At 39.4% G+C, this 21,958-nt stretch overlaps 1 protein-coding gene across 5 annotated transcripts in view; it reads left to right on the top strand.

Moving 5' to 3' along the window:
- Positions 1-21,958, top strand: part of PHYLLO (2-oxoglutarate decarboxylase/hydro-lyase/magnesium ion-binding protein) — a 439,001-nt gene that overhangs the window by 270,772 nt on the left and 146,271 nt on the right. For all 5 annotated transcript variants that reach the window (XM_089447470.1, XM_089447471.1, XM_089447473.1 and 2 more), the window contains one exon: positions 20,772-20,839. In XM_089447470.1, the coding sequence (XP_089303596.1) occupies positions 20,772-20,839 (68 nt within the window). The remainder of the gene's footprint in view (positions 1-20,771; positions 20,840-21,958) is intronic.

Here is a 21,958-nt window from a genome sequence, read left to right as displayed (position 1 = left end):
TAAGAGAGTCATTGGCTAGCATGGTATCAAGTCCACATTGGCAGGTATTAAAGGAAAGGGCTACAAATGCAGCTGACAGGCGAGGTTTTGAACTAGTGGAGGAGGTCGCTCTTGATGGTCAGTTTTGGACAAGTGTGAGGCATGTATTGGATTTCACCAAGCCCATTTATCACATGATTCGGTTTGCAGATACAGACAAACCAGTGATTGGCGAGGTGTATGAGCAGATGGATACCATGTTGGGGCAAATAAAAGATATTGTTCATAACAGAGATCCCAACTTGTACAAACTGATTCACGATTGTGTGTGTGAATGGTGGAATAGACTTAATCTTCCACTACATTTCTTGGCGTATATCCTTACGCCAAAATACTACTCTACATCTTGGTTGGGCCAAACTGCACCAGGGGGTGGGATTAGGACCAAACCCCATTTAGATCCAAAGGTAACTAGTGGATATTTGCAAGCATTAGAAAAGTTGATACCTGATAGGGAGGAATGTGTAGATGTGCGCCTTGAAATAGGTAAATACTTCAGTGGCACTGGTTTGTTTGGTAACTTCCATGCAATGGACGACAGAGATAGATTTGATTCCCTCACATGGTGGGAAACATATGGCGGCCAGGGAATTTTGCCAAAATTGGCAAAAAAAGTTCTTTCATAGGTTGTAAATACTTCTTCTGCAGAGAGGTGTTGGAGCACCTACAACATACATAATGTGAAAAGAAACAGACTCAATGAAAACCGAGCAGAAAGCTTGGTTTATGTGCACTACAACTTGAGGTTGTTGAGTCATTACTGTGATCGGGCTTATGAGGATCCCACATATAAAATTTGGGACAATCACCCAGAGGATGACAATTTGGAGGATGGCATTGTACATCTTGAAGAACTGGAAGAGGAACTTATAAGGGATGAAGATGAAGCAGCTACAACAGCCATGCCACCTCCACCTCCACCATCTACTAGTAGCAGTGCTCGAGTTGTGAGTTTTGTTCCTTTGCTGTCGCCACCTCCATCTACACCCTCACGTGGAGGTTCTAGCTCTGGTCGTCGGTCTGTGCGGGAGACTCCTAGAAGACCACCACGACCTTCTTATACTCCTGGAGACTCTCGTGGCAAGGGCCACATGTAGATTTACAGTTTACTTGTCTTTTCTAGTTTCTATTAGACTTTAGTTTTCATAACTGTTGAGTTTTGAGTCCTTGACTCTTGACTCTTTCATATCATAATGATATTTTTTGTAAACAATATATGACTGTGACAATGAAAATTTGAAGTTTGAAGTTGGCAATTATAACTCATTGGTAATGATTGTGGATTATGAATATGATGCTTTGTGAAGGACTAAAGTTGTTTCATTTCATTTCATTATTCATGTTTCATTTTAGAACATTTCATTTCATGTTAACAGTTAGAAGTTAGGACTTAGAAATATCTAAGATATTACTTCTTGTAATGGTTAAACTTAGCTTACAAGTGCAACTTTGGTGATCAATGATGATAAATGTTATATATTGAATTTTCAATTTTGAAAGCTTGAAGTTGAAACTTTAAGATTGAATTTGATGAATCATGATTCACGAGACTCAATATGCTGCAGTTGTAATATTATTTTACTAACTTGTGGGCATGGTTGATGACGATTATAATTTCTAGATGATTGATGTGATATGGTTCAATGATCAATCTATGTTTTTTTATGTTTTTTATGTCTAATTCATCATTCTACATGTTTTTGTTGACATATATGTATCAAAAATTAAAAAATATAAAATATATATATATTTTTAAAAAATCGCTCCAGGATTCGCTCCCAAATCGGGAGCTTCTGAAAATGGTCGCTCCCGCTCCCGCTCCCATTCCCCGCTTCCGCTCCCGCTCCCAAGTAACATAGCATTGAACAATCAGAGGGCTTTGAAACTCATGAGAAGAAGTCTCATGTATGCAGACTGAAGAAAGCCTTGTATGGGCTGAAGCAAGCACCGAGGGCATGGTATGGTCGAATAGATGGCTACTTGCAGAAGATGGGGTTTGTCAAGAGTGATGCGAATCCGAATCTCTACTATCTGGTCGTAGAGAACGAGCCGCTTATCTTAGTATTATATGTGGATGATCACTTTCTGACAGGATCATCCAGAGTCATTGAAGACTGCAAGAAGAATCTAGCCATAGAGTTCGATATGAAGGATCTGGGACGAATGCACTACTTCCTAGGGTTGGAAGTTTGGCACAGTGTTGCAGGAAACGCCCCCCCCGGATCAAAAGCCCGATTTGCGATCCGTACAGATTCGTGGGTGATCTGCCTTCCGAAACACGTTTAGGAAAAACCGAAATGTAGATTGGGCTAAAAAATGCGGTTCCTGCCATTTCGGAACCTTATAGCCTGATCCATTTCAGTTCCTGAGATAATTGAGCAACTATATGCTTAGCACTGGTCCATTTGGGAGCATGCATGCAATTAGCGATTCCAGGATGATGGTGATCGAGTTGAGATGCCACCTCCATCTGGTCCCTTGGTTCCTAGGTTCCATGGTTCAACACCAACAACAGGGGGTTCGTCTTCATTAGTTTCAGTGCCAAAACTTCCACAGGCACCATCTTCTTCATTGCCACCACATGGAGGCTCATCGCCACGTTCTCTTTGTGGTGGAAGGAGGAGATATTAGTAGATATGTTAACAATTTACTACTTTTGTCATAGATTAATCATTAGACTTGTAGGCTTGTGAATTTGAACCTTTTTGTCTTGGCGCTGACCAAGTGACCTATTTTGTAAACATTATTATTTGAATTTTGGACATGACAAATGTTGACAGTTGCTCACTGGCTAGATAAATCATAATATGCTGTATGTTTTATGTTTTATAATATGCTTAAATGTTTTATGTTTTATAATATGCTTAAAAATTTGATGTATGTTTGTAATTGCTAGAATATAGATGGTTGATGCTTGAATAATTAATCATTGATGTACATACTAGTAACTACAATGGAATCATGGATGCCATATCTATCTTGACATATGCAAAAATATGCATGTTTTCATGTCTTCTACAACTAATTTGGTATTTGGGATGTTTATTTTGAATATAAATGCAAAAAAAATATAATATATATATATATATATATATATATATATATATATATGTATATATATAGATATATATATATATATCTATCTATATATATATATATATATATGTATATGTATATGTATATGTATATGTATATATATAAATAGATATATATATATATATAGATAGATATATATATATATATATATATATGTATATATATCTATCTATATATATATATATCTATCTATATATATACATATACATATACATATACATATACATATACATATACATATATATATATATATATTCCGTAGACGCTTCGCTTCCTAGATTCTTGGAAAATGACTCTTCCGCGTCCAAAAAACGTCCCCGCTTCATGCAACATTGGTTTGGCAGCAGAAAGGAGAAATCTTCCTTGGGCAAGGGAGGTATGCTACAGAAATCTTGAAAAGGTTCGGGATGGGAGACTATAGACCTATGGCTACGCCAATGATCACCAACTCGAAGAATATTGATGCATCAGAAGCAGTGTTTTTAAAACCGGAACCGGTGACCGAACCGGTCCACCTAGCTAACCGGTTTACCGACCGGAACCGGTCTAACCGGGACTGGTTTGGTCTAAACGAACCGGTTTTTAAAAAATACATTAAATAATTAATTTTTAATGAAAGAAAACTATTTTTAAGATGTAAAACCATGATTCCAAGCCAATAGAGACAAAATATGCAAAGTTTGCTCATTTATATACCATGCAAAGGTGAATATATCAAAATGGCACTGAGTGCAATACATATCATCGACAAAATAGCAAAATACATAAGAAATGAGGCTCTAAATGGCCTATAAAGTCCAAAAACCATGCTGCAAGCTATGAGGCCATTGGCCTACTACAAGTCTACAGTGTACACATGATCAATCATCAAGATCATCACCACTACTAGACACATGATCATCATCAGGAGCTACATAGACATCATCTGGTTCAGAGTCTGAGGATGCCTCTGCCTCATCTGCAACATCAGTATCAATGCCACGGCCACCAATGACAATAGAAGTGGACCTAGTGGAAGCACGAGTTTGTCGACCTGCACGACTAGTGCCTTCCATTGGTTCCTTGCCTTTCCTTGATGCCGCTACTGATCCTGGTTCTGATGCCGCCACATAATCTGCCTCATCCTCCGCTAAAGCCATGTCGATATCAAAATCAGCCTCAAACACAGGATCTTCAGTCTCCTCCACCCATTCTGATGTTGGATCAATATCGTCCAACACAATGGGATCTAGATCAGGTGATTTGCTCATCATTTGGTTCCTCCTCAGTCGAAGGTTGTATTGCACAAAAACAAGATCATTTAACCGTTTTTGTTCCAAACGGTTTCTCTTCTTCATGTGTATGCGCTCAAAAACAGACCAATTGCGCTCACAACCTGAAGCACTGCAAGTTTGACTGAGGACTCTAATTGCAAACCTTTGCAATTGAGGACACTGGCCACCAAATGACTCCCACCAATGTGCTGCAAAGAAAAAGACAATAATTAGTAACTTAGTTTATAATTTGAATTGTAAAGAACGTAAACAATTTTAACTTGAAATGAAAAACAAAATGGAAATTGGAATTGCTTACTTGGTTGGTCCACATCTCTTGCCATCTTTGCCAAGTTTTTGCCAAAAGTACCACTTGCTTGATTGAAAATAGTAAGCTGTCTATGTATATCCAACTGGTCTACATGGTTAGGGACCATGCGCTCCAAGCAATCAATCAATCCAGCTCTGACCTCCCCATCATGCTGATCTCCTAGCCGATTTTTATAGTGATACCTTGGGTTCAAAAAATACCCGGCTGCATGTATAGGACGATGGAGTTGATTGTTCCATCTGTTATCAATGATCTCCCATATACGGCCATATTTAGCTAACCTGTCATTGTAAGCTGCCCGTATCTGCTCCTTTGCGTGATCCATAGCTTCATAAATGTAGCCCATGGCCAATCTTTCCCCATCCACCAACCTTAGCACCTTAACAAGGGGCTCGGTAATTTTCACAAGCTCTACAGACCTTTTCCAAAAATAAGTGTCTAACACTTTCTTTTTGGTGTCTTTTCCATCTGGTCTACGAGCCCACCGAGATTTAGACCATTCATCAGAGGAAAACATTTTCTGCAAGTTTCTATGTTGACCATTGAGACATTGCAACGTGAGGAAGTGAGTTGCAAATCTCGTAATTGCAGGCCTAACAAGCTCTTTGCCTCCAGTGTGTTTCCTCATTAGGCTCAATACCCATGAGTGGTTGTAAATGTATTTTGTAATGCACTTGGCATGCTCTACAGTGTTTTTTACACACTCCACCTTGCCTATATCCTCAAGCATGAGGTCTATGCAATGTGCAGCACATGGAGTCCAAAATATGGTCTTATATTTGGCCTCAAGCATCTTTCCAGCAAGAACATAGTTTGAGGCATTATCAGTGATGACCTGCACAACATGCTGCTCCCCAACTTCCTGAATAATGTTATCCAAAAGCTCAAATAGAAGGCTTGCATCCTTTACCCTATCAGATGCATCAACTGATTTCAAAAACATGGTTCCTTGAGGGCAAGAAACAAGGAAATTAATGATAGTGCGGTTCTTTCCATCGGTCCATCCATCTGACATAATGGAACAACCTGTTTTGACCCATGACTCTCTAAACTCAGTCAAATACTCATCAATGGAAGATATCTCTTTTTGCAAAAGAGCTCCCCTCAAGTCATGCATACTAGGGCCTTTGAAGCCCTTTCCTGCAGCTATAACGGAGTCCCACATAGCTTGGTAATAAGGTGAGCGAGCAGCATTAAATGGGATATCTGAATCATACCACCATCTAGCAATGTATTGGTGAGAAGTTTTTTTGCATTGTTTTTTCCAATGCTGATCCAAAGTGGGTTGAGAACTTGGCTGGGAGGAAGTGGGATTAGATTTAGAAGAAGCAATGGTGGCAGAAGATGAGAAATAACTTTGGATGTTTGGTCTCTTTGGTCCTCTTGATGGTTGGCCAACTCCAACAGAAGGATGAACATAGTGAAAGGGGTCATTGGTGGAAGGGATAGAAGTGGAGTCTTGAATCTCAGAATCATCATACCCACTCTCTTTCATGGCTTCTAATAATTCCCTCTTCCTTGCAATTTCATCTTGGATGGCCTTCTCCCTAGCCTTATCCTCATAAAATTTTTCAAGCTTGGCAATGTATTTTGCCCTAATAGGACCTAACAGTGCATTTGGTGCATCACATGGCTTTACTTGGCCTCTTACCCCAGCCAAGTGTTGTTTCAACCTAAGAATACCCCCACCTCCAATAGATTTATGGCATAATTTGCATATCATTTTTCCCTCAACTACATCACAATGAGCCCATGCACTGTCCTTTCCTTTTGGAGCCATGTTTGCTTGAAATAATAACAATTTGCAAATAAATCTGCCATTTAAAAAAAAAATTGCAGCTAAGGAACATGGAAAACCAATGATAAATGTAGGAAAAAAAATGCACATGCAAGCTAAAAAATTTGATAGCATAGAGCTAGAGAGTTCATAGGCTTAGCATAGATGATAGATCATTGAAATGAGAAGTTTATAGCACAAAAAAATTAATTCATGGACAGCAGACCCAAATGAGGAATTATCAAGTGCAAATCCTTACCTGGAAATGCAAAGTAGCTCCCTTAGCCTCCTCTTGATGATGGCAACTCCACTGACAGCTACACACTATCTCCAAAATAGCTCCAACTCCAACTCCAAGATGACTACTTCAGCAAAAACTCCACACTCTCCAAGCTCACAAACAAACTCACAAACACTCACAAACACTCCAAATCAGTTGTGTGAGACAAATGAGGGGGAGAGGGGTGTCTTATAGCAATTGTGAGGGTCTTTTTGGAGGGAAAATCCCTTTCCCTCACCCCCAAAAACCCTAAACCGCCCTCAGCTTCAAAAAACCGTCCGCTTTTTACCTTTACCGGCGGCCTGTCCCTAAACCGGCCGGTTTAGGACGGAACCGGCCGGTTAGCAAAAAACCGGCCGGTTTTGACCTAAACCGGCCGGTTTTGACCGGTTAGGTCTAAATTCTGGGCAAGTGAGGGTGCTAACCGGGTTTTTTCACCGGTTCTGACGGGTGAGCCTCCTAACCGGCCGGTTAGGCCGGTAACCGGTCAGACCGGAACGGTTTTTAAAACTATGATCAGAAGACAAGGATGTCGATCCCACCCTATACCAACAGCTCTTAGGGTCCTTGATGTATCTGGTGAATACCAGGCCAGATATTTGCTACGCTGTCAACACCCTCAGTTAGTTCATGGTGGAACCAAAGAGGGCACACTAGGCAGCAACCAAACACGTTCTTAGGTATTTAAAGGGAACAATTGATTATGGGCTCTTATACACCAAGGGGAAGGATATCAGGTTGAGTGGATTTACTAATGTAGATTGGGCAGGAAGTTCAGTGGATCGGAAAAGTACCTCTGGGTACTATTTCAACATTGGATCAGGAATGACCTCCTGGTGCAGTAGGAAACAGAAGTCCGTGGCTCTGAGCTCATCTGATGCTGAATATATGGTAGCAAGCACAGGTTTGTGTGAGGCCATATGGCTTAGAAAACTGCTGGTGAACCTATTCAGAAGAAATATGGAGGCGACTAGGATCATGTGTGATAATCAGAGTTGCATCAAACTCTCTGAGAATCCATTATTTCATGATAGGTTGAAGCATATTGATATCCGGTGTCACTTTGTTAGAGACTGTGTCCAACGAGGAGCTGTAGAGTTGAGCTACACTCCTACGGGAGAACAGGTGGTAGATATCCTCACCAAGGCCCTTGGAAAGTCAAAATTTGACTACTTTAGGGAAAAGATGAGGATGGTAAAGAATCCCTTTCAGAAGTAGAAATGAGTGTGTTAGTAGCACGAATGAAGAGGGAGTTGCAGTGCAGATGGAGTGTTGGGAGAAAGGACCAGCAGAAGCACAGATGCAGAGGGAGTTGTGGTGCACATGCAGTGCTAGGAGAAAGGACCAACAATAGCACGGATGTAGAGGGAGTTGTCATACAAATGCAGCAGTGGCAGTAGAAGAAGCCTGGGCAGCAGTATAGGATACATCGGTGCAAAGAATGGTGGGCAACAGACCTAGCATCAACACAGGGATCGATGCCGGATGATCAGAGTAATACTCAGTGAGGAGTATTGCTAGAGCACAGTCCTCGCTAAGAAGGAGTATTGATTTGTGGTAGCATTGGATGTGCTCTAGCCACGAAATGTGGTGGAGAGGTTGGGGCACATGAGATCTCCAATACCTAGAAGGGGTTTGGGAAGATTCTAAACAGTTTAGGAGATATTAAAATAATTAATATTTTTAATGGAGTCCCTAAGTCTAAACTTAGGAAAAATAAAATATTAATGTGTATTAATATAAAATTGTGTTAGAATGGTCCAAAAGTCATGGATCAAGCCAGATCTAATCTTAGCCGTTGATTAGGGACTTAATCTCGGTCGTTGATTTGTCAACGAGAAAAGTATAAGATGAGGCTTGAGGGTCACTTGGAGAACGCATTGAGGGAGACCAGTCAGTTCAATTTCTGGAGCAGGGTTAGATGAGAAAATGAACTAGTGGTCTGGAGAGTAGTCAGGAGGTAGCAAGTATGAAACAGAGAGATGGGAGATCAACACAGAGGCAGACAAGGCAGACGCAGGGCCAGAGGAAGCCACGTAGAGGTAGCAGAGACTGCGCAGAGCCAGCAAGGACTGCATCATCCACGCAGAGGTTGCAGGAGCGATGCAGAAGGCCAGAGATGCTGCGCAAAGTCTCAACAGGCTGACGTCGAGGGTTTTAGGGCACATAGAGGTCAGTAGGGCTGACACTGGGTTCAGAAGAAGTGCTGAAAAATTTGTCTATCTGTGGGTAAGCCAGTTTGGCACCCTGTTTTACTAGAAAATGCTGAATAATAAAATCCTCCCTTGCTGCACCGGTTTTCCCACATTGGGTTTTTCCCGGGAAGTTAGTCCAAAATAACTATGTCAATGTGTTGATTCTTGTGCATATGTTTGTTTCTGTATTACGGTGTGATATCTGCAACAATATTTATTTTAATGTTTATTGAAGTAATTTCATGAATAACTTATGGTGAAATAAGTAGGAAAAGTAAATCAGTTGCTGTAGTGATAGAATTTTCACATGGTATCAGAGCAAGTAATCAGAGACAGAAAGGGAAAATCAGTTATGGGTCGAGACCACGATGCAGAGACATCCACCTCAGGGGACTCACACAGATTTTCAGAAGATTGCACAAGAGAGAGATTTCGATTTCTCTATGTTGGCTTCCAGGCTAGAAGAAGAAGTGGCATGCATGACTAGTGCTGCATCATCAGAAGTATGGTATATAGACAGTGGAGCCTCGTGGAATATGATGGGAATCAAGGAGTGTTTCTCTGAATATCGAGAAGAGAAGAAGAACTTTCAGATCACCATGGGGAACAACGCAAAGTGTCCTCCTGTAGGAAAGGGTACCATAGTTTTTAAGACAGAATCAGGAGACCGGTTCCGTGCCACAATGTGCTGCATGTACCAGGATTGGGGATGAACTTACTTTCCGTGTCACAACTACAAGGAAAGGGCCATGATGTCTACTTCATCTCGGAAATCCACTAGCCAAATGTCGAATCACTCCTCTCCAGTCCTCCTTTGTAGCTGCAACCCGAACCTAGATTTCTTTGGCTAGAAATTTTTCAAGGCATTGATTCCCTCTACCTTGTCTCTATCTCCACATACAACGTTCTGCACCAACAAAAACAACATCCCACCTGCTCCTCAAATCGAATCTGCCCTCCTGCCCTAGTCCCAACAATTGAAGTATCTGAGCTCCTCTAGCTCTGCACAATCACTACGTGAGCTGGCTCAACTCCTCCTGGCCATTGCATCACTCCTTCCTGGTCTGGAAAGATGACGTGGCTCTGTGTGAGCCTAATCTACCCCTCTGCTTCTACGTTGGCTTGGATAGCTGACACTATTACTGAATGATCTCGTCCCAGCTACTGCGTCACCCTCAACTGGCTCAGAATGCTAACGGAAGCTCTGCGTGAGCCTTTGTGTCACCTCTTCTGCACTCCGTCACTCGTTCTCCATCTGAAGCTCTGGAACAACACTGTCACTTGGGACAGCTACTCTTTGTAGCGAATTCATTTGGATTTCTCAGCTGGTGTCTTCAGTCTCCTATGATCTGTAATCCTCTGATACTATGTGAAAATTTCTGAATCTACATGTCAGAAACCCCTACTGCAATCACTGGTTTATCATCTCCTACTTGTTCTTTGCATTTAACAAGTTATCTAATTACATAAATATCGATGTAAAACACAATTGCAGCCTACACATACATACAGATCATGAGTTGAAATAAACTGAGACAATCACACAAGGGGCACCATTATTTCTGGACAATCGTCCCCGGAAAAACCCAATTCGGGAAAACCAGTGCAGCGTATAGAGGGTTTGTATTATTAAGCAGATTCTTGAATACAACTAGGGTGCCAAATGCGGCTCACCCAATAGAGAATAAACCTGGCAGAAGTACCTCTATCTAGAGACAGATATTTTGGCAAATCCAGCAACTGGATGATCAAACCCCACAGATGACAACTGTTGTTCCCAGTGCTAGGCAGCGATGGCTGCTCCAAGCTATGCGCTGTAACTGCATAACCTCCTCTAGGAGCTGCGTCAACCTCTTAGTGAGCCTCCCTTGTTGAGAAGGTCAATTTGCTGAACTGCTCTCTCTCTGCCCCACAGAAAAAAACCCCAACACTGCCTCTAAGGGCCTGTGTTAGCCCCTCCAACTTTTGCATCACCTGCATCAACCTCTCTGGCCTCTTCGTCACCCTCTCCGGAGTTTCATTGTCTCTCCTGGTGCTGGTTTGCCTCTCTACTATGTATTCTTCGGCCTTGGACTGAAGTTCCTGTGCCGAACTGCCCCTCATTGCAACTTAGATCACTAGCTCGATTTTCTCAGCAAACCACACCCAGAAAAATCAAACTCGTTGATCCCTTGGTGTATCTCCAACTGATCCTCTCTTGATTTGGGGTAGCATCAGATGTGCTCTAGCCATGAAAATTGGTGGAGAGACTAAGCACATGAGATCTCTAAGACCCAGAAATGGTTTGGACAGATTGTACCCTGTTTGGGAGATATATAAATAATTAATATTTTTGATGGAGTTCCTAAGTCTAAGACTCTAAACTTAGGAAAAATTAAATATTAATGGGTATTAATATAAAACTGGGTTAGAAGGTTCCAAAAGTCATGGATCAAGACAAATCTAATCTTAGCCATTGATTAGAGGTGTAATCTCGATCGTTGAAGGACCAACAAGAAAAGTATAAGAGGAGGCTTTAGGGTTAGTTGGAGGACACCAGAGTGATCAATCATTCATTTTGCTAGAGCAGGGTTGCTAAGCAAAAGTGAATCAGTGATCAGAAGTGAGGGGCAGTGAGTATTGGGTAGACAGACAGAGACAGTGCCAAGGGACCAACGCAGAAGCAAAGAGCGAGAGTAACAGCCAGAGCAGGGCACACAGAGCCCAGGAGAGAGAACGCAGAGCCCAGAGGGACTGCGTCATGCATGCAGAAGGTAGAGGGAGTGACGCAGAGGATCCGAGAGGTTGTGTAGTGGCTAGAGGGCTGACGCAGAGGGTCCTCGGGTTGATGCAGAGGCTAGAAGGGCTAGTGCTGAGCTTCAGAGTCGCGAGAGAGGGTCTCATGGGACAGTTTTTCTGAATCCTTGTTTCCGAATAGAGAGGTATTGTTGCTGTGTATTTTTCTCTGTCGGGTGCGCTGGTTAGGCACCCAATTGTACTCAAGGACATACTGCATAATAATGTACCCTCATAATCGCTGCACCGGTTTTACCGCATTGGGTTTTTCCGGGGACATTTGTCCAAAAATAATAGTGTCACTTGTGTGTTTATTTTCTTTCACCTATTGATCTATAGATGTTGTGACTGTATTGTGTTTATTTCGGTATTTAAATGTTTTAAATAACTTGTTCAGAATTTACAAGTAGAAGAAATAAACCAGTATAATACAGATTAATTTTCTAACAGATAGACTTAGAAAATTCAACACCGTCAAGCCTCCTCTTATACTTTTCTTGTTGATGAATTAATGGCCGTGATTTAATCTCTAATCAACAGCTAAGATTAAAACAGCTTGATACTCATCACTTAGAACCTTCTCGCCCATATTTTTATTAATACACATTAATAGTTTTATTTTCCTAAGTTTAGACTTAGGAACCCATTAAAAATATTAGTTATTTTAATAACTTGTCATCTAGGTGGAATTTCTCAAAGCGATTTCTGGATTTTGGAGATCTCGTGTATTCTAGCCCCTCCACAAAATTTCGGAGCTAGAGCACATCTGATGCTACCCAAAATCAACAGACAACTTCCTTGCTTACTTCACAGGCTGCAATGTATTCAGCCTCAACACTATGAAAGCAACAGATTCTTGCTTTCGGCTCATCCATGAGACCATGGAGGATCCCAAACTGAAACATAATCCTGTAGTGCTTCTTCCATCCTGCTATTGCCTCCCCAATCGAAATCTGTATATCCAATCAAGTGGAAACCATTCCTTCTATCATATTTCAGGCAATAGTGGATTGTTCCTTGCAGATATCACATAATGTGCTTGGCTGCTATCCAATGATCATGCTTTGGCTTCACTTGGAACTAACTGAGAACATTCACTGCAAAACATATGTCTGGTCGAGTTTTCACCAAGCACATTAGTGAGCCAATCAATTGCCTATACTTGGTCAGATGCACTGGGATCAATTCAAAACTCCTTAGCCTTTTCAAGTTTGTGATCATGGGGTTTGTCATAGGTTTTGCAATCCATCATGTCAAACCTCTTCAGCATCTTAGTCACATACTTTCCTTGACCTAGATAAATCTCATCAGGGCCCAACCAGAATTCCAATCCCAAATAGTAGTGCATCAACCCAAGGTCCTTCATATCAAATTCTGCTGCTAACTACTTCTTGCATTCTTGGATTTGACCTTCTACACCTATCAAGAGAAGATCATCCTTATATAGAAGAATGATTATGGGCTCATTCTTCACAACATTGATATAGAGATTCGGATCAACAAATTTTTTTGTGAAGCCCAATCTTTGTGGGTATGCATCCATCTTTGCATAGGATGCCCTTGGTACTTGCTGAAGGCGATGTAGTGCCTTCTTCAGTCTGCAAACATAAGCCTATCTATCTTTGACTTCAAATCCCAAGGGTTGCTCGTTCATCAATTGTGCCATTTAGAAATCTAGTCTTGACATCCATTTGCTGAATGTTCCATCCCATCGATGCTGCCAAAGAGACCAGTGAGTGTATAGTTGTAGACCTTGTTGTTGGAACAAATGTCTCTTCATAATTGATGCCTTCTTGTTGAGAGAATCCCCTAGCCACAAATCTTTCCTTATAATTATCAATACTTCTATCTGCTGCATGTTTAATCTTGTAAAGCCATTTGGAAGTCACCATAGATTTGTCTTCAGGCCTAGGTATGATCGATCTCCCAAATCCCATTCTTCATTATCGATTGATATTCTTCATTCATGGCATCCTTCCATTCTTGGTGATTGACAACTTCTTCAAAGGTGGATGGCTCTGCTTCTATTAGTTTTTTCATATAGGCTGCATATCCAAATATCTTTTGGGTTTCTTGCTTTCTCCGAATGTGCCTTTAGTTGCTCTATGTCTTTCTACATGTAATACAATAGATTTCAGCTAGTTAGGTCTCTTTCTAGTTTCAGGGATGACCACAAGCTGTATGGGTTCACTGGGACCTTCATCTTCATGATTTGATTCTTCTTCCTCCCTAGTACCTTCCTCTTCAAATACAAGAAGTTCTTCATCATCAGAGTCCATAGGGAGATCCTTTGATTTCTTGAATGCAATACTTTCATGAAATATCACATCTCGACTAACTTCTATTCAGTGTCATTTTATATAGATCCTATAGGCCTTAGAAGAGTTACTGTAGCCAACAAATGTTCCCTTCATGCCTGAAGGATCCAACTTCTTTCTCTTGTCCTTTGGTATATGAATATAGACAGGACACCCAAAAATTCGGAGATGATCTACGTTTGGTTTCTTCCTCAATGAAAGCTTCTTCAGGAGTCATGTTATCTAGTGACCTGTAGGGACTTCAATTTTGTATGTATACAACTGCTTTAGTAGCTTCACCCCACAGACATTTTGACATAGCTTGATCATGTAACATGGCTTTTACACTTTCTTCAATGGATCGATTCTTTCGTTCTGCAACTCCATTTTGTTCGAGATTATATGGGACTATCAATTTCCTCTTAATCCCAGATTCCTTACAGAAGGCTATCATTTCCTTAGATGTGTATTCTCCTCCACTATTAGACCTTAAAATCTTGATTCTCCTTTCTGTAAGGTTTTCAATTGCGACTTTGAATTCTTGAAATTTGATGAATACTTCATCCTTGGATTTCATTAAATATACCCAAGTTTTCCTTGAATGGTCTTCAATGAATGTTAGATAGTATAGATGACCTCCAAGAGACTTTGGAGTCATAGGATCACAGACATCAGAATGAATGAGATCTACAATTTCTTTTGACCTTGAAGCACTGCTTCCAAATGGTCTCTTGGTGTTTTTACCCATTGCACATCCCTTGTATACACCTTCATGATCTTCTTTTAGTTTGGGGATGCCATTTACTATTGAATTTAAGGTTGGTAAGATTTTGTAGTGAAGATGACCAAATCTTCTATGCCAAAGTTCACAAGAGCTAACTTTCATGTGAACTAAAGCTTGAGCGAGGGGAGTCACAATTTGTAAAGTCTTCCTTCAATGATCCCAATCAAACTTGCATCTTCTATGCTTGAGTTTTTAGCCCATACTACAAGTTTTCCATCTACGAAAACACTTCTGTCTCCCTTATCTTCTAGCCGTGAAATGGAAAGAAGATATTTATGCATAGCATAGTCCAAATTAGTAAAGACACTCTCTTAGAAATTCGAACTTGTCTGCAAGATGCACAATGCACAAGAGAAGATAGAATTTTTGGAGCTTGAATCTCAGCTACAACAATGTAATCATCATTCTGAACTTGTTTTTGTTCAGAACAATCCTCTATTTGAAGTTCAAACAGTCACCCATCAACAACCATCAAGTAATCAAGTTAGTAAAGTTGAGGATGATCCCCATCAAGTACCCATTTCAAGAGCAGATTTGCATGCAGATGCAGAAACTCATCCTGCACTTCCCAAGCCCATTATTAGACCTTTGGAATAGATTGTCGGCAACAAGCACATAACCGGTCCTGGATATGAAAATGATGTTTTCTTTCATACTCTAGACTATTCCAAGCCCATTCAATTTCAAAGCATCGGATTTCTTCATGGCAGTTCATCTTCACTTGTTTCAGATTATGCTCCTCTTCCACAATAGCCACAGATTGTGAAATGCCAACACTGTGACTGAGTTGGCCATGTGAAAGATCATTGTTTTGATTTTCATCCATGCAAGCATTGTGGTGAGCATACTCATTCTTCAAACAAATGCTTCAGAAACAAGCCTCTTGCAAGAACACAGATTCACCTTGGATGTATTGCTTCTTGGCAATGGGCTTCAACAACCAAGAAGATATTTACATCATAAAATAGAATTTGTTCACGAATATTAAAAGGTCTTGCAATTGATTTGTCTCCATCTTCTCACCTTGTATCTGACAAGGGGGAAATTGATGGTCATATACATGCTTCAAAGCCACATTAAACGAGCCTGAGCCACAACCTGAACCAATTGCCTGAGCCTGCAACCAGAGACAACCATACCCAGATTTAGAGTTGTAGACCTCCCTTCTTCCAGGTTGAAGATCTCCCTCTTCAAAGCATTAAGGAGCACTTCCTCAGCTTCTTGCCAAATTTGGAAGAGTTCTAGGAACAACAATAAGCGTTCCAGTGTTGGTTGTAATCCTTAAACCATCGTCAGTTGAGGCCTCGAGTTTTCCCACCTTATGCCATCATCTAAGAGAGCTCATTCAACCTATTGCTTTCATGCATTGTTGTATTTCTATTATCGCTGTCTTCTTGCACTCGTATATACCCCTTTGGATTAAGGGGAGAATGTCGGACACCTAATCTGCTAAGGGTTGGTGTGGAATGTGAACAGTCAAAGGGAGTCCAAGAGACCACTTGGAATATGGAAACCAAGGATCATTAGAATGTATTATAAATGCATATCATTTGTATAATAAATGCAACTAACGTTTATCTTTCACATCATGTCTATTCCATGTATGTGTTTAACAAGAATGAAGGGCTTCGATAGTAAAGGAGGAGATTAGTTTTGCTTGTGCCAAGGAGGAAGACGACTCATTTTTCTTTTTCCATGAACTTGTTTTTTTGGAGTGCGGATTGATTTCCTTCAACCATGGTCGCATTTACAGGTATGTGCATCAATTTCCACCAATTTATTTTCATATTTTTCATGGGGTTTACTTTACTTATTAATTTTCGTCCATCTCGCTAGGGGGAGAGTTGGACATAGCAGTAACATGGGAATTAGTAGAGGATGTCAGAGTCTACCTCCTACTTCTTCTAGTGGACGTCAAAGTCTAACGCTAGGCACATGTTATTCTTCCTCTAAAGGAAAAACCATTACCTTTTGCTCGTAAAAGAGACAGAGGGAATTACTAGTTTATGTATCTAATTCCATTGTAGATGAGTCTTGCTGATGAGATACATTTAACATATTTTTTGTTGATATTTTGAGGCCAAGTTAGGACTCAGGTTTCAAGACATGGTTCAATGTTGTTGTGTGATGTAGCATTGGTATTCTTATACATCCTATATATTGGTTTGTTTTCTTAGTTATGTGGCAATGCAGTTATTTGATGTTGTTGTTACTTTAGATGTTAGTAAAAATGAAAAAACTAAATATTTTTGTATTTTATTTTTAATTTGTAATTTTTTAATTTTGTGGATGTGTGCAAACTTTTACTAATATTTTCCCTGTTTTTATGATTATTTTCTTTTTCGAACACTCGTCAGTTTTTTGCTGATGCCGTTGTTAGCAACATTGATCCATACTAGCTATTGAATTATTCAACCATACTAGTTCATACGTTGCCTTCGTACCAACCATTGAATTGATTAGTTGTACTAGATGATATGCTATATCTATATGGTCACAACCATGTAGTTGCGACCATTTGAACTTAGCCATAATCTGGTTTTGAATTAAATATCATTGTACAATACTATACAATTGGTTAGTTAAATTGTTACATTTTGTACTATAAATTAAACATGCCATATTATTAAATTTGGATGACATCCTGATGGGGGTGTCCACACATCCTAAGTGTATAGATGTGAGGAGGGAGCATTCATGGATGTATGAGTTACTAACTCGGCCTTTGTCTTTCCACCCCTCTTCTATTCCTTTTACTTCTTCTTGACCTTTCTTTGTATTACTGCTTGTATCTCAAGGGTTACATTTTGCTTTAAATGATGCAACAATTGTATTGCCCCCTAATGATGAGTTAGTTTATCGCTTACAGGGGTTGGGACATGCAAGGGTTCCTTGTTTTGATGTGATGGAGTAATGAATGCTTTGAAACTCTGTGATGGCCCCCATGTGCTAATCTTTATGTCCCTAGCCATCTTTTGCATTTTGACTTTTCTTTCCTTTAGTTTTGTTGTGGCCATGATATGCTCTTTTTGTTTCTTTTAGTTGCATCAACCTCCTAGGGCAAAGTTTTCGGGCCCTACCCAAGTATGTGGACATATGGGTGCCAAATCCCAAAGAACCAATGACAAGTTGAACCCAAAGAATGGAGGTGAGATATGGGCTTGTAATGTAAGATGGAAGGTGTTAAGTATGATATATGGGAAGATGGAACTACACTATCTCAATCAGGGCTTCCCAAGTAGTGCCCCTCCTATACCCAAAGGGCCTTAAGGGAGGTCCCACTAGACTAGGATCAAAGATTAACCCCCCAAGTAAGGTGAGAGAACAAGATCACAGTCAAAGTCCATCATTCTTCCAGATCACCCCATAATCCATACTAAATGCCCAAGAACAAACAAGTATAAGCACCTAATTGCAAAATGACCAAAGTACCTTTTGAGTGGAAGCCCACCTTCGTCCATGTGCTCATTTTGGATGGGTGAGAAGCAGCTGATGCATGTGGTAGAGATATGTGGCATATCATCAGATAGTTGTGGCTGTTAAGCATTGTTGGCTATCTGGCTGACCAGTTGGCTGTCAAATGTAGGAGAAAAGTTTCGTCCTATGGGGTTACCCATTTTGGTGGGTAACAGAGCCAAGGTCCCTAAAGTTAAAGGGAAGTATAAAAAGTAAAAATATCACAACCTTAGTAGATTCTAGAAGTACATATAGTTTTGTAAATATTAATCTCACAAAAAAATTAAATCTATTTGAATACCTTGTGAGGGGATCTCATGGTTACAACTGTTGATGGTCAACAAGTGAAAAGATTAGGGTGGTGCCATAAGGTTTTTGTACATATATAGAACTTGGAACTACAAATTACATATGAAACTCCACCAATTAGTGGAATGGACATGGTGTTGGGAGTAAAATGTTTGATACAATTGGGAACCTATACCACAAATCTCTGAGAACAATTTATGGAGTTCAAATGGTGAGGGAAGAACTGCAAGTTATATGGTTTGGGAAGCCAAAACCTTCCACTAAAATAAGTAACAAATTTTGACACTTCCACTATGAATAAACCTCCCAAATATTTAGAAATGAATCCAAAATCAATTCAATATCCACATGGGAAGACGAATTCATTTGGGATTGCTTTGAGGACAAAGCATTCTTTAAAGGGTAAGGTAATGTTACATACATAAAATCTAGAAGCTAATCAGTAATAAATAAAATAAAAGTACAATAAATAATGATGATGAAGGCGATGATGATGAAAGATTGTAAGTTAATTAAGTGAAATGACTTTTAATAAAAGGGCACTCACTTAGGAATATTTGTACATGCCACCAGCCCCCCACCATCCATTATTTAATAATCTTTTATGCATATATATTTTTATTCTCAAATTGCTTGATTAAAAATGTCAAACGTAAGTTTTCCTTCTTCACAGACCATGAAAAATGATAGCAAGAAGCAAGTATTATGTACTTTGCAAAGCCTCGAATAAACTTGGAAAATATTGAAGTGTTATGGTGATTAAAACATACCAACGGAATGAAAACTGTGCGTAACAATATGTTGATTAAAACATACCAAGGGAATGAAAATTGTGGGCAACAATCAATCCCTTCCTTTGTGAAAAAAAGTGTTTAATAGTAGCGAAAACAGTTATTTGCATCTGTCTAAATTGATGCTTGGCTCTCTATGGCATTCTAGCTCTGCTTTTTAACCTCTATTGGTGCTTTTCCTTGCAGGGGCTGAATATTGCTCATTGACTCACATTTTTTTTAAGTAATCTCATTTGAATTTAAACACAATTGTCTGAAATTTGGAAAAAAATCACAATTTTTTGTGTACATATAATTGATTTACGGTTTTGTGTTATCACAATTTACTTCTATTTTTGGTCATGTTGACATACTTGTCCCATCTTCCTTAGCATTGCCACTGTTAGCTCACAAAGAAGACATTATTTGTTGAAACTTTAATGTTAGTTAACTCAATGTTTGTAAGAACTAAGTAGTTGAATGGCATTAGTGTACACTGTACAGAACAAAGCATCCTTGCTGGGTGGTACAAGTCAATTTTCATTGAAGTGCTCTTTGGCAATAGCATGCCAGGAAGATTAAGTGAAGTATATGATCAGCAACATTAATTACATGTTATGGAAGTAAATCTATATGAGAATGGACAAGGGGTGGTGCCAGTAAAGCCAATTCCGACAATTTCAGCTCGTTCTTTAAGGAGAAACAAATCTTCTTAGTGTTTGTGCATTTCTATAAAAATGGCTTTTGTTGTGTGTTTGACAGGGTTGGTTCTATGGGGACAAAACTGGTATTGAATACTACTAGGTCTTACAAAAACATTTGAATATGCTCATATGTGGAAAACCATTTTTATTTCCATGAACCACAAGGAAAAGTTTCTACCTTTTCATAGTTTCACGACTAATAGGTCCACATCTTGGATCCATAAAACTTCTTATGTTGTCTAGGATGTACATCGTTTGTCTAACATGCTAATTATTCAAGATTTTTCATTTTTCTATTGTCTTTGTTGAAGGGTTTTTCTATTACTGAACAAAAGTGTTAGCAACTTAGCATATTACATTCAAACCTCAACAGGGCATTGTAGGATATAGTTTTTCAACTTCTAATGGTTGTTATCCCATCTATAAGGTCCTATGATTTAAAATAGATTTAATATGCCTTTAATTTTTTATGAATAAAATAGATCTTGGCATTGTGGCAGCTTTTGCTGGTTTTTTTGGTTTTTGTAACTAGGAAAAAAATCTTTTCTATTGGAGTATTTATGATGCAAACAGTGTACAATATTTTTGAAAGCATTGCATTCCTATAAATTTCTTGTTTAGCAAAGGTGTTGTTTTGATTAATTATGGCTACTTATATAAGATTAAGAGGAAAAGAATTCTTACTACTAATTTGCTTATGTCTAGGTAGTATTTATGGTAGGCGACATATCATTCATTCATGATACTAATGGATTAACACTACTACGGGCGAGGTGAGGCCTCACATGCACATAATTTTTTTGAAGTGAGATAGTAATTTGTAAATAGGTAAAAATAAAGTTGTCTTCATTCACTTTTTGATATTTGTAACATATGCAATTAGAAGTTAATGCTTGAAGACTCATATGGTGTGAGTTTTGTGTTTATCTTATATTTGAAATACATATTCCCGACAACTTTCTACTGTGTCTTTCCCTACCTCAATCATAATTTCGACTTAGAAGTAATCAAAACCTGAAATGAAATAAGATTATTTCTAATGTTCAGAAAATTTGTTTTAAAGAGAAAAGTTAAGCTTACTGCTCATGAATGAAAAAGTGTAAGTGGCCATTTTTCAAGATGCATCCTTACCTCAAAATGATTGGAAGGTGTGTCAAAAGGGCCTCATTAATGTTTCAAGACTTGATAATTATAACTGCTTACAATTGTATTAATCATATTGTTGCAATAAGTAGCTAGTTAGACATTATTCTCTAAGGTTAGATTCTTTAATATAGATAGATTGGTAATGATACTGGAAGAACTCAGATTGACTAAGTCCATGCTTGGAGGAGTCATGCTAAAGAAAGGTTCACCTTGAGACTATTTGGTATGGGCACATACTATTGGTCATTGTATCAGATGAACATGCAGAATCGTCAATGTGGAATACACATTGCAGAGATCAATGTTGATATATATTAGAGTGAAAATTTGTCATTGTGTCACAAGCATGCATACTTTGATAGAGACGAAAATAATTTATATTTTTCTAAGGCATGAAAAATACGTAATAAAATAATGAATATGAATGTGCATGCAGTGATGCCCTTTTAGTTAACTAATGCTCCAACCACCATCTAGGCTGCCATGAATGAAGTTCTCTGACCATATTTATGTTGCGATTTGGTAGCTTGGGAGATACTCCAATTCCTAGGGTTTAGGTTTTGGAGGTTGGAGCGCCACAAGAGTGCTTTGTAGGCTTGGAACCCAAGGTGTGGGCTTTGGGCCCTGTTACTGCTCAAACTAGCAGGGGTCCTAGGAGGGGATCCTATAGAGCAACTACTAGGTCAAGTGGAAACAATGGAGTGATAGCCCACTGTCACCTAAGCTAAAGCTCCCTGCTCTTTACA

The sequence above is a fragment of the Pinus tabuliformis genome, chromosome X, assembly GCF_031772625.1.
Source record: "Pinus tabuliformis cultivar Carrire ecotype Pingquan chromosome X, CPIR1, whole genome shotgun sequence".
Lineage (NCBI taxonomy): Eukaryota > Viridiplantae > Streptophyta > Pinopsida > Pinales > Pinaceae > Pinus > Pinus tabuliformis.
The sequence above is the reverse complement of the archived record's forward strand: the minus strand, read 5'-3'. Positions and strand labels throughout refer to the sequence as shown.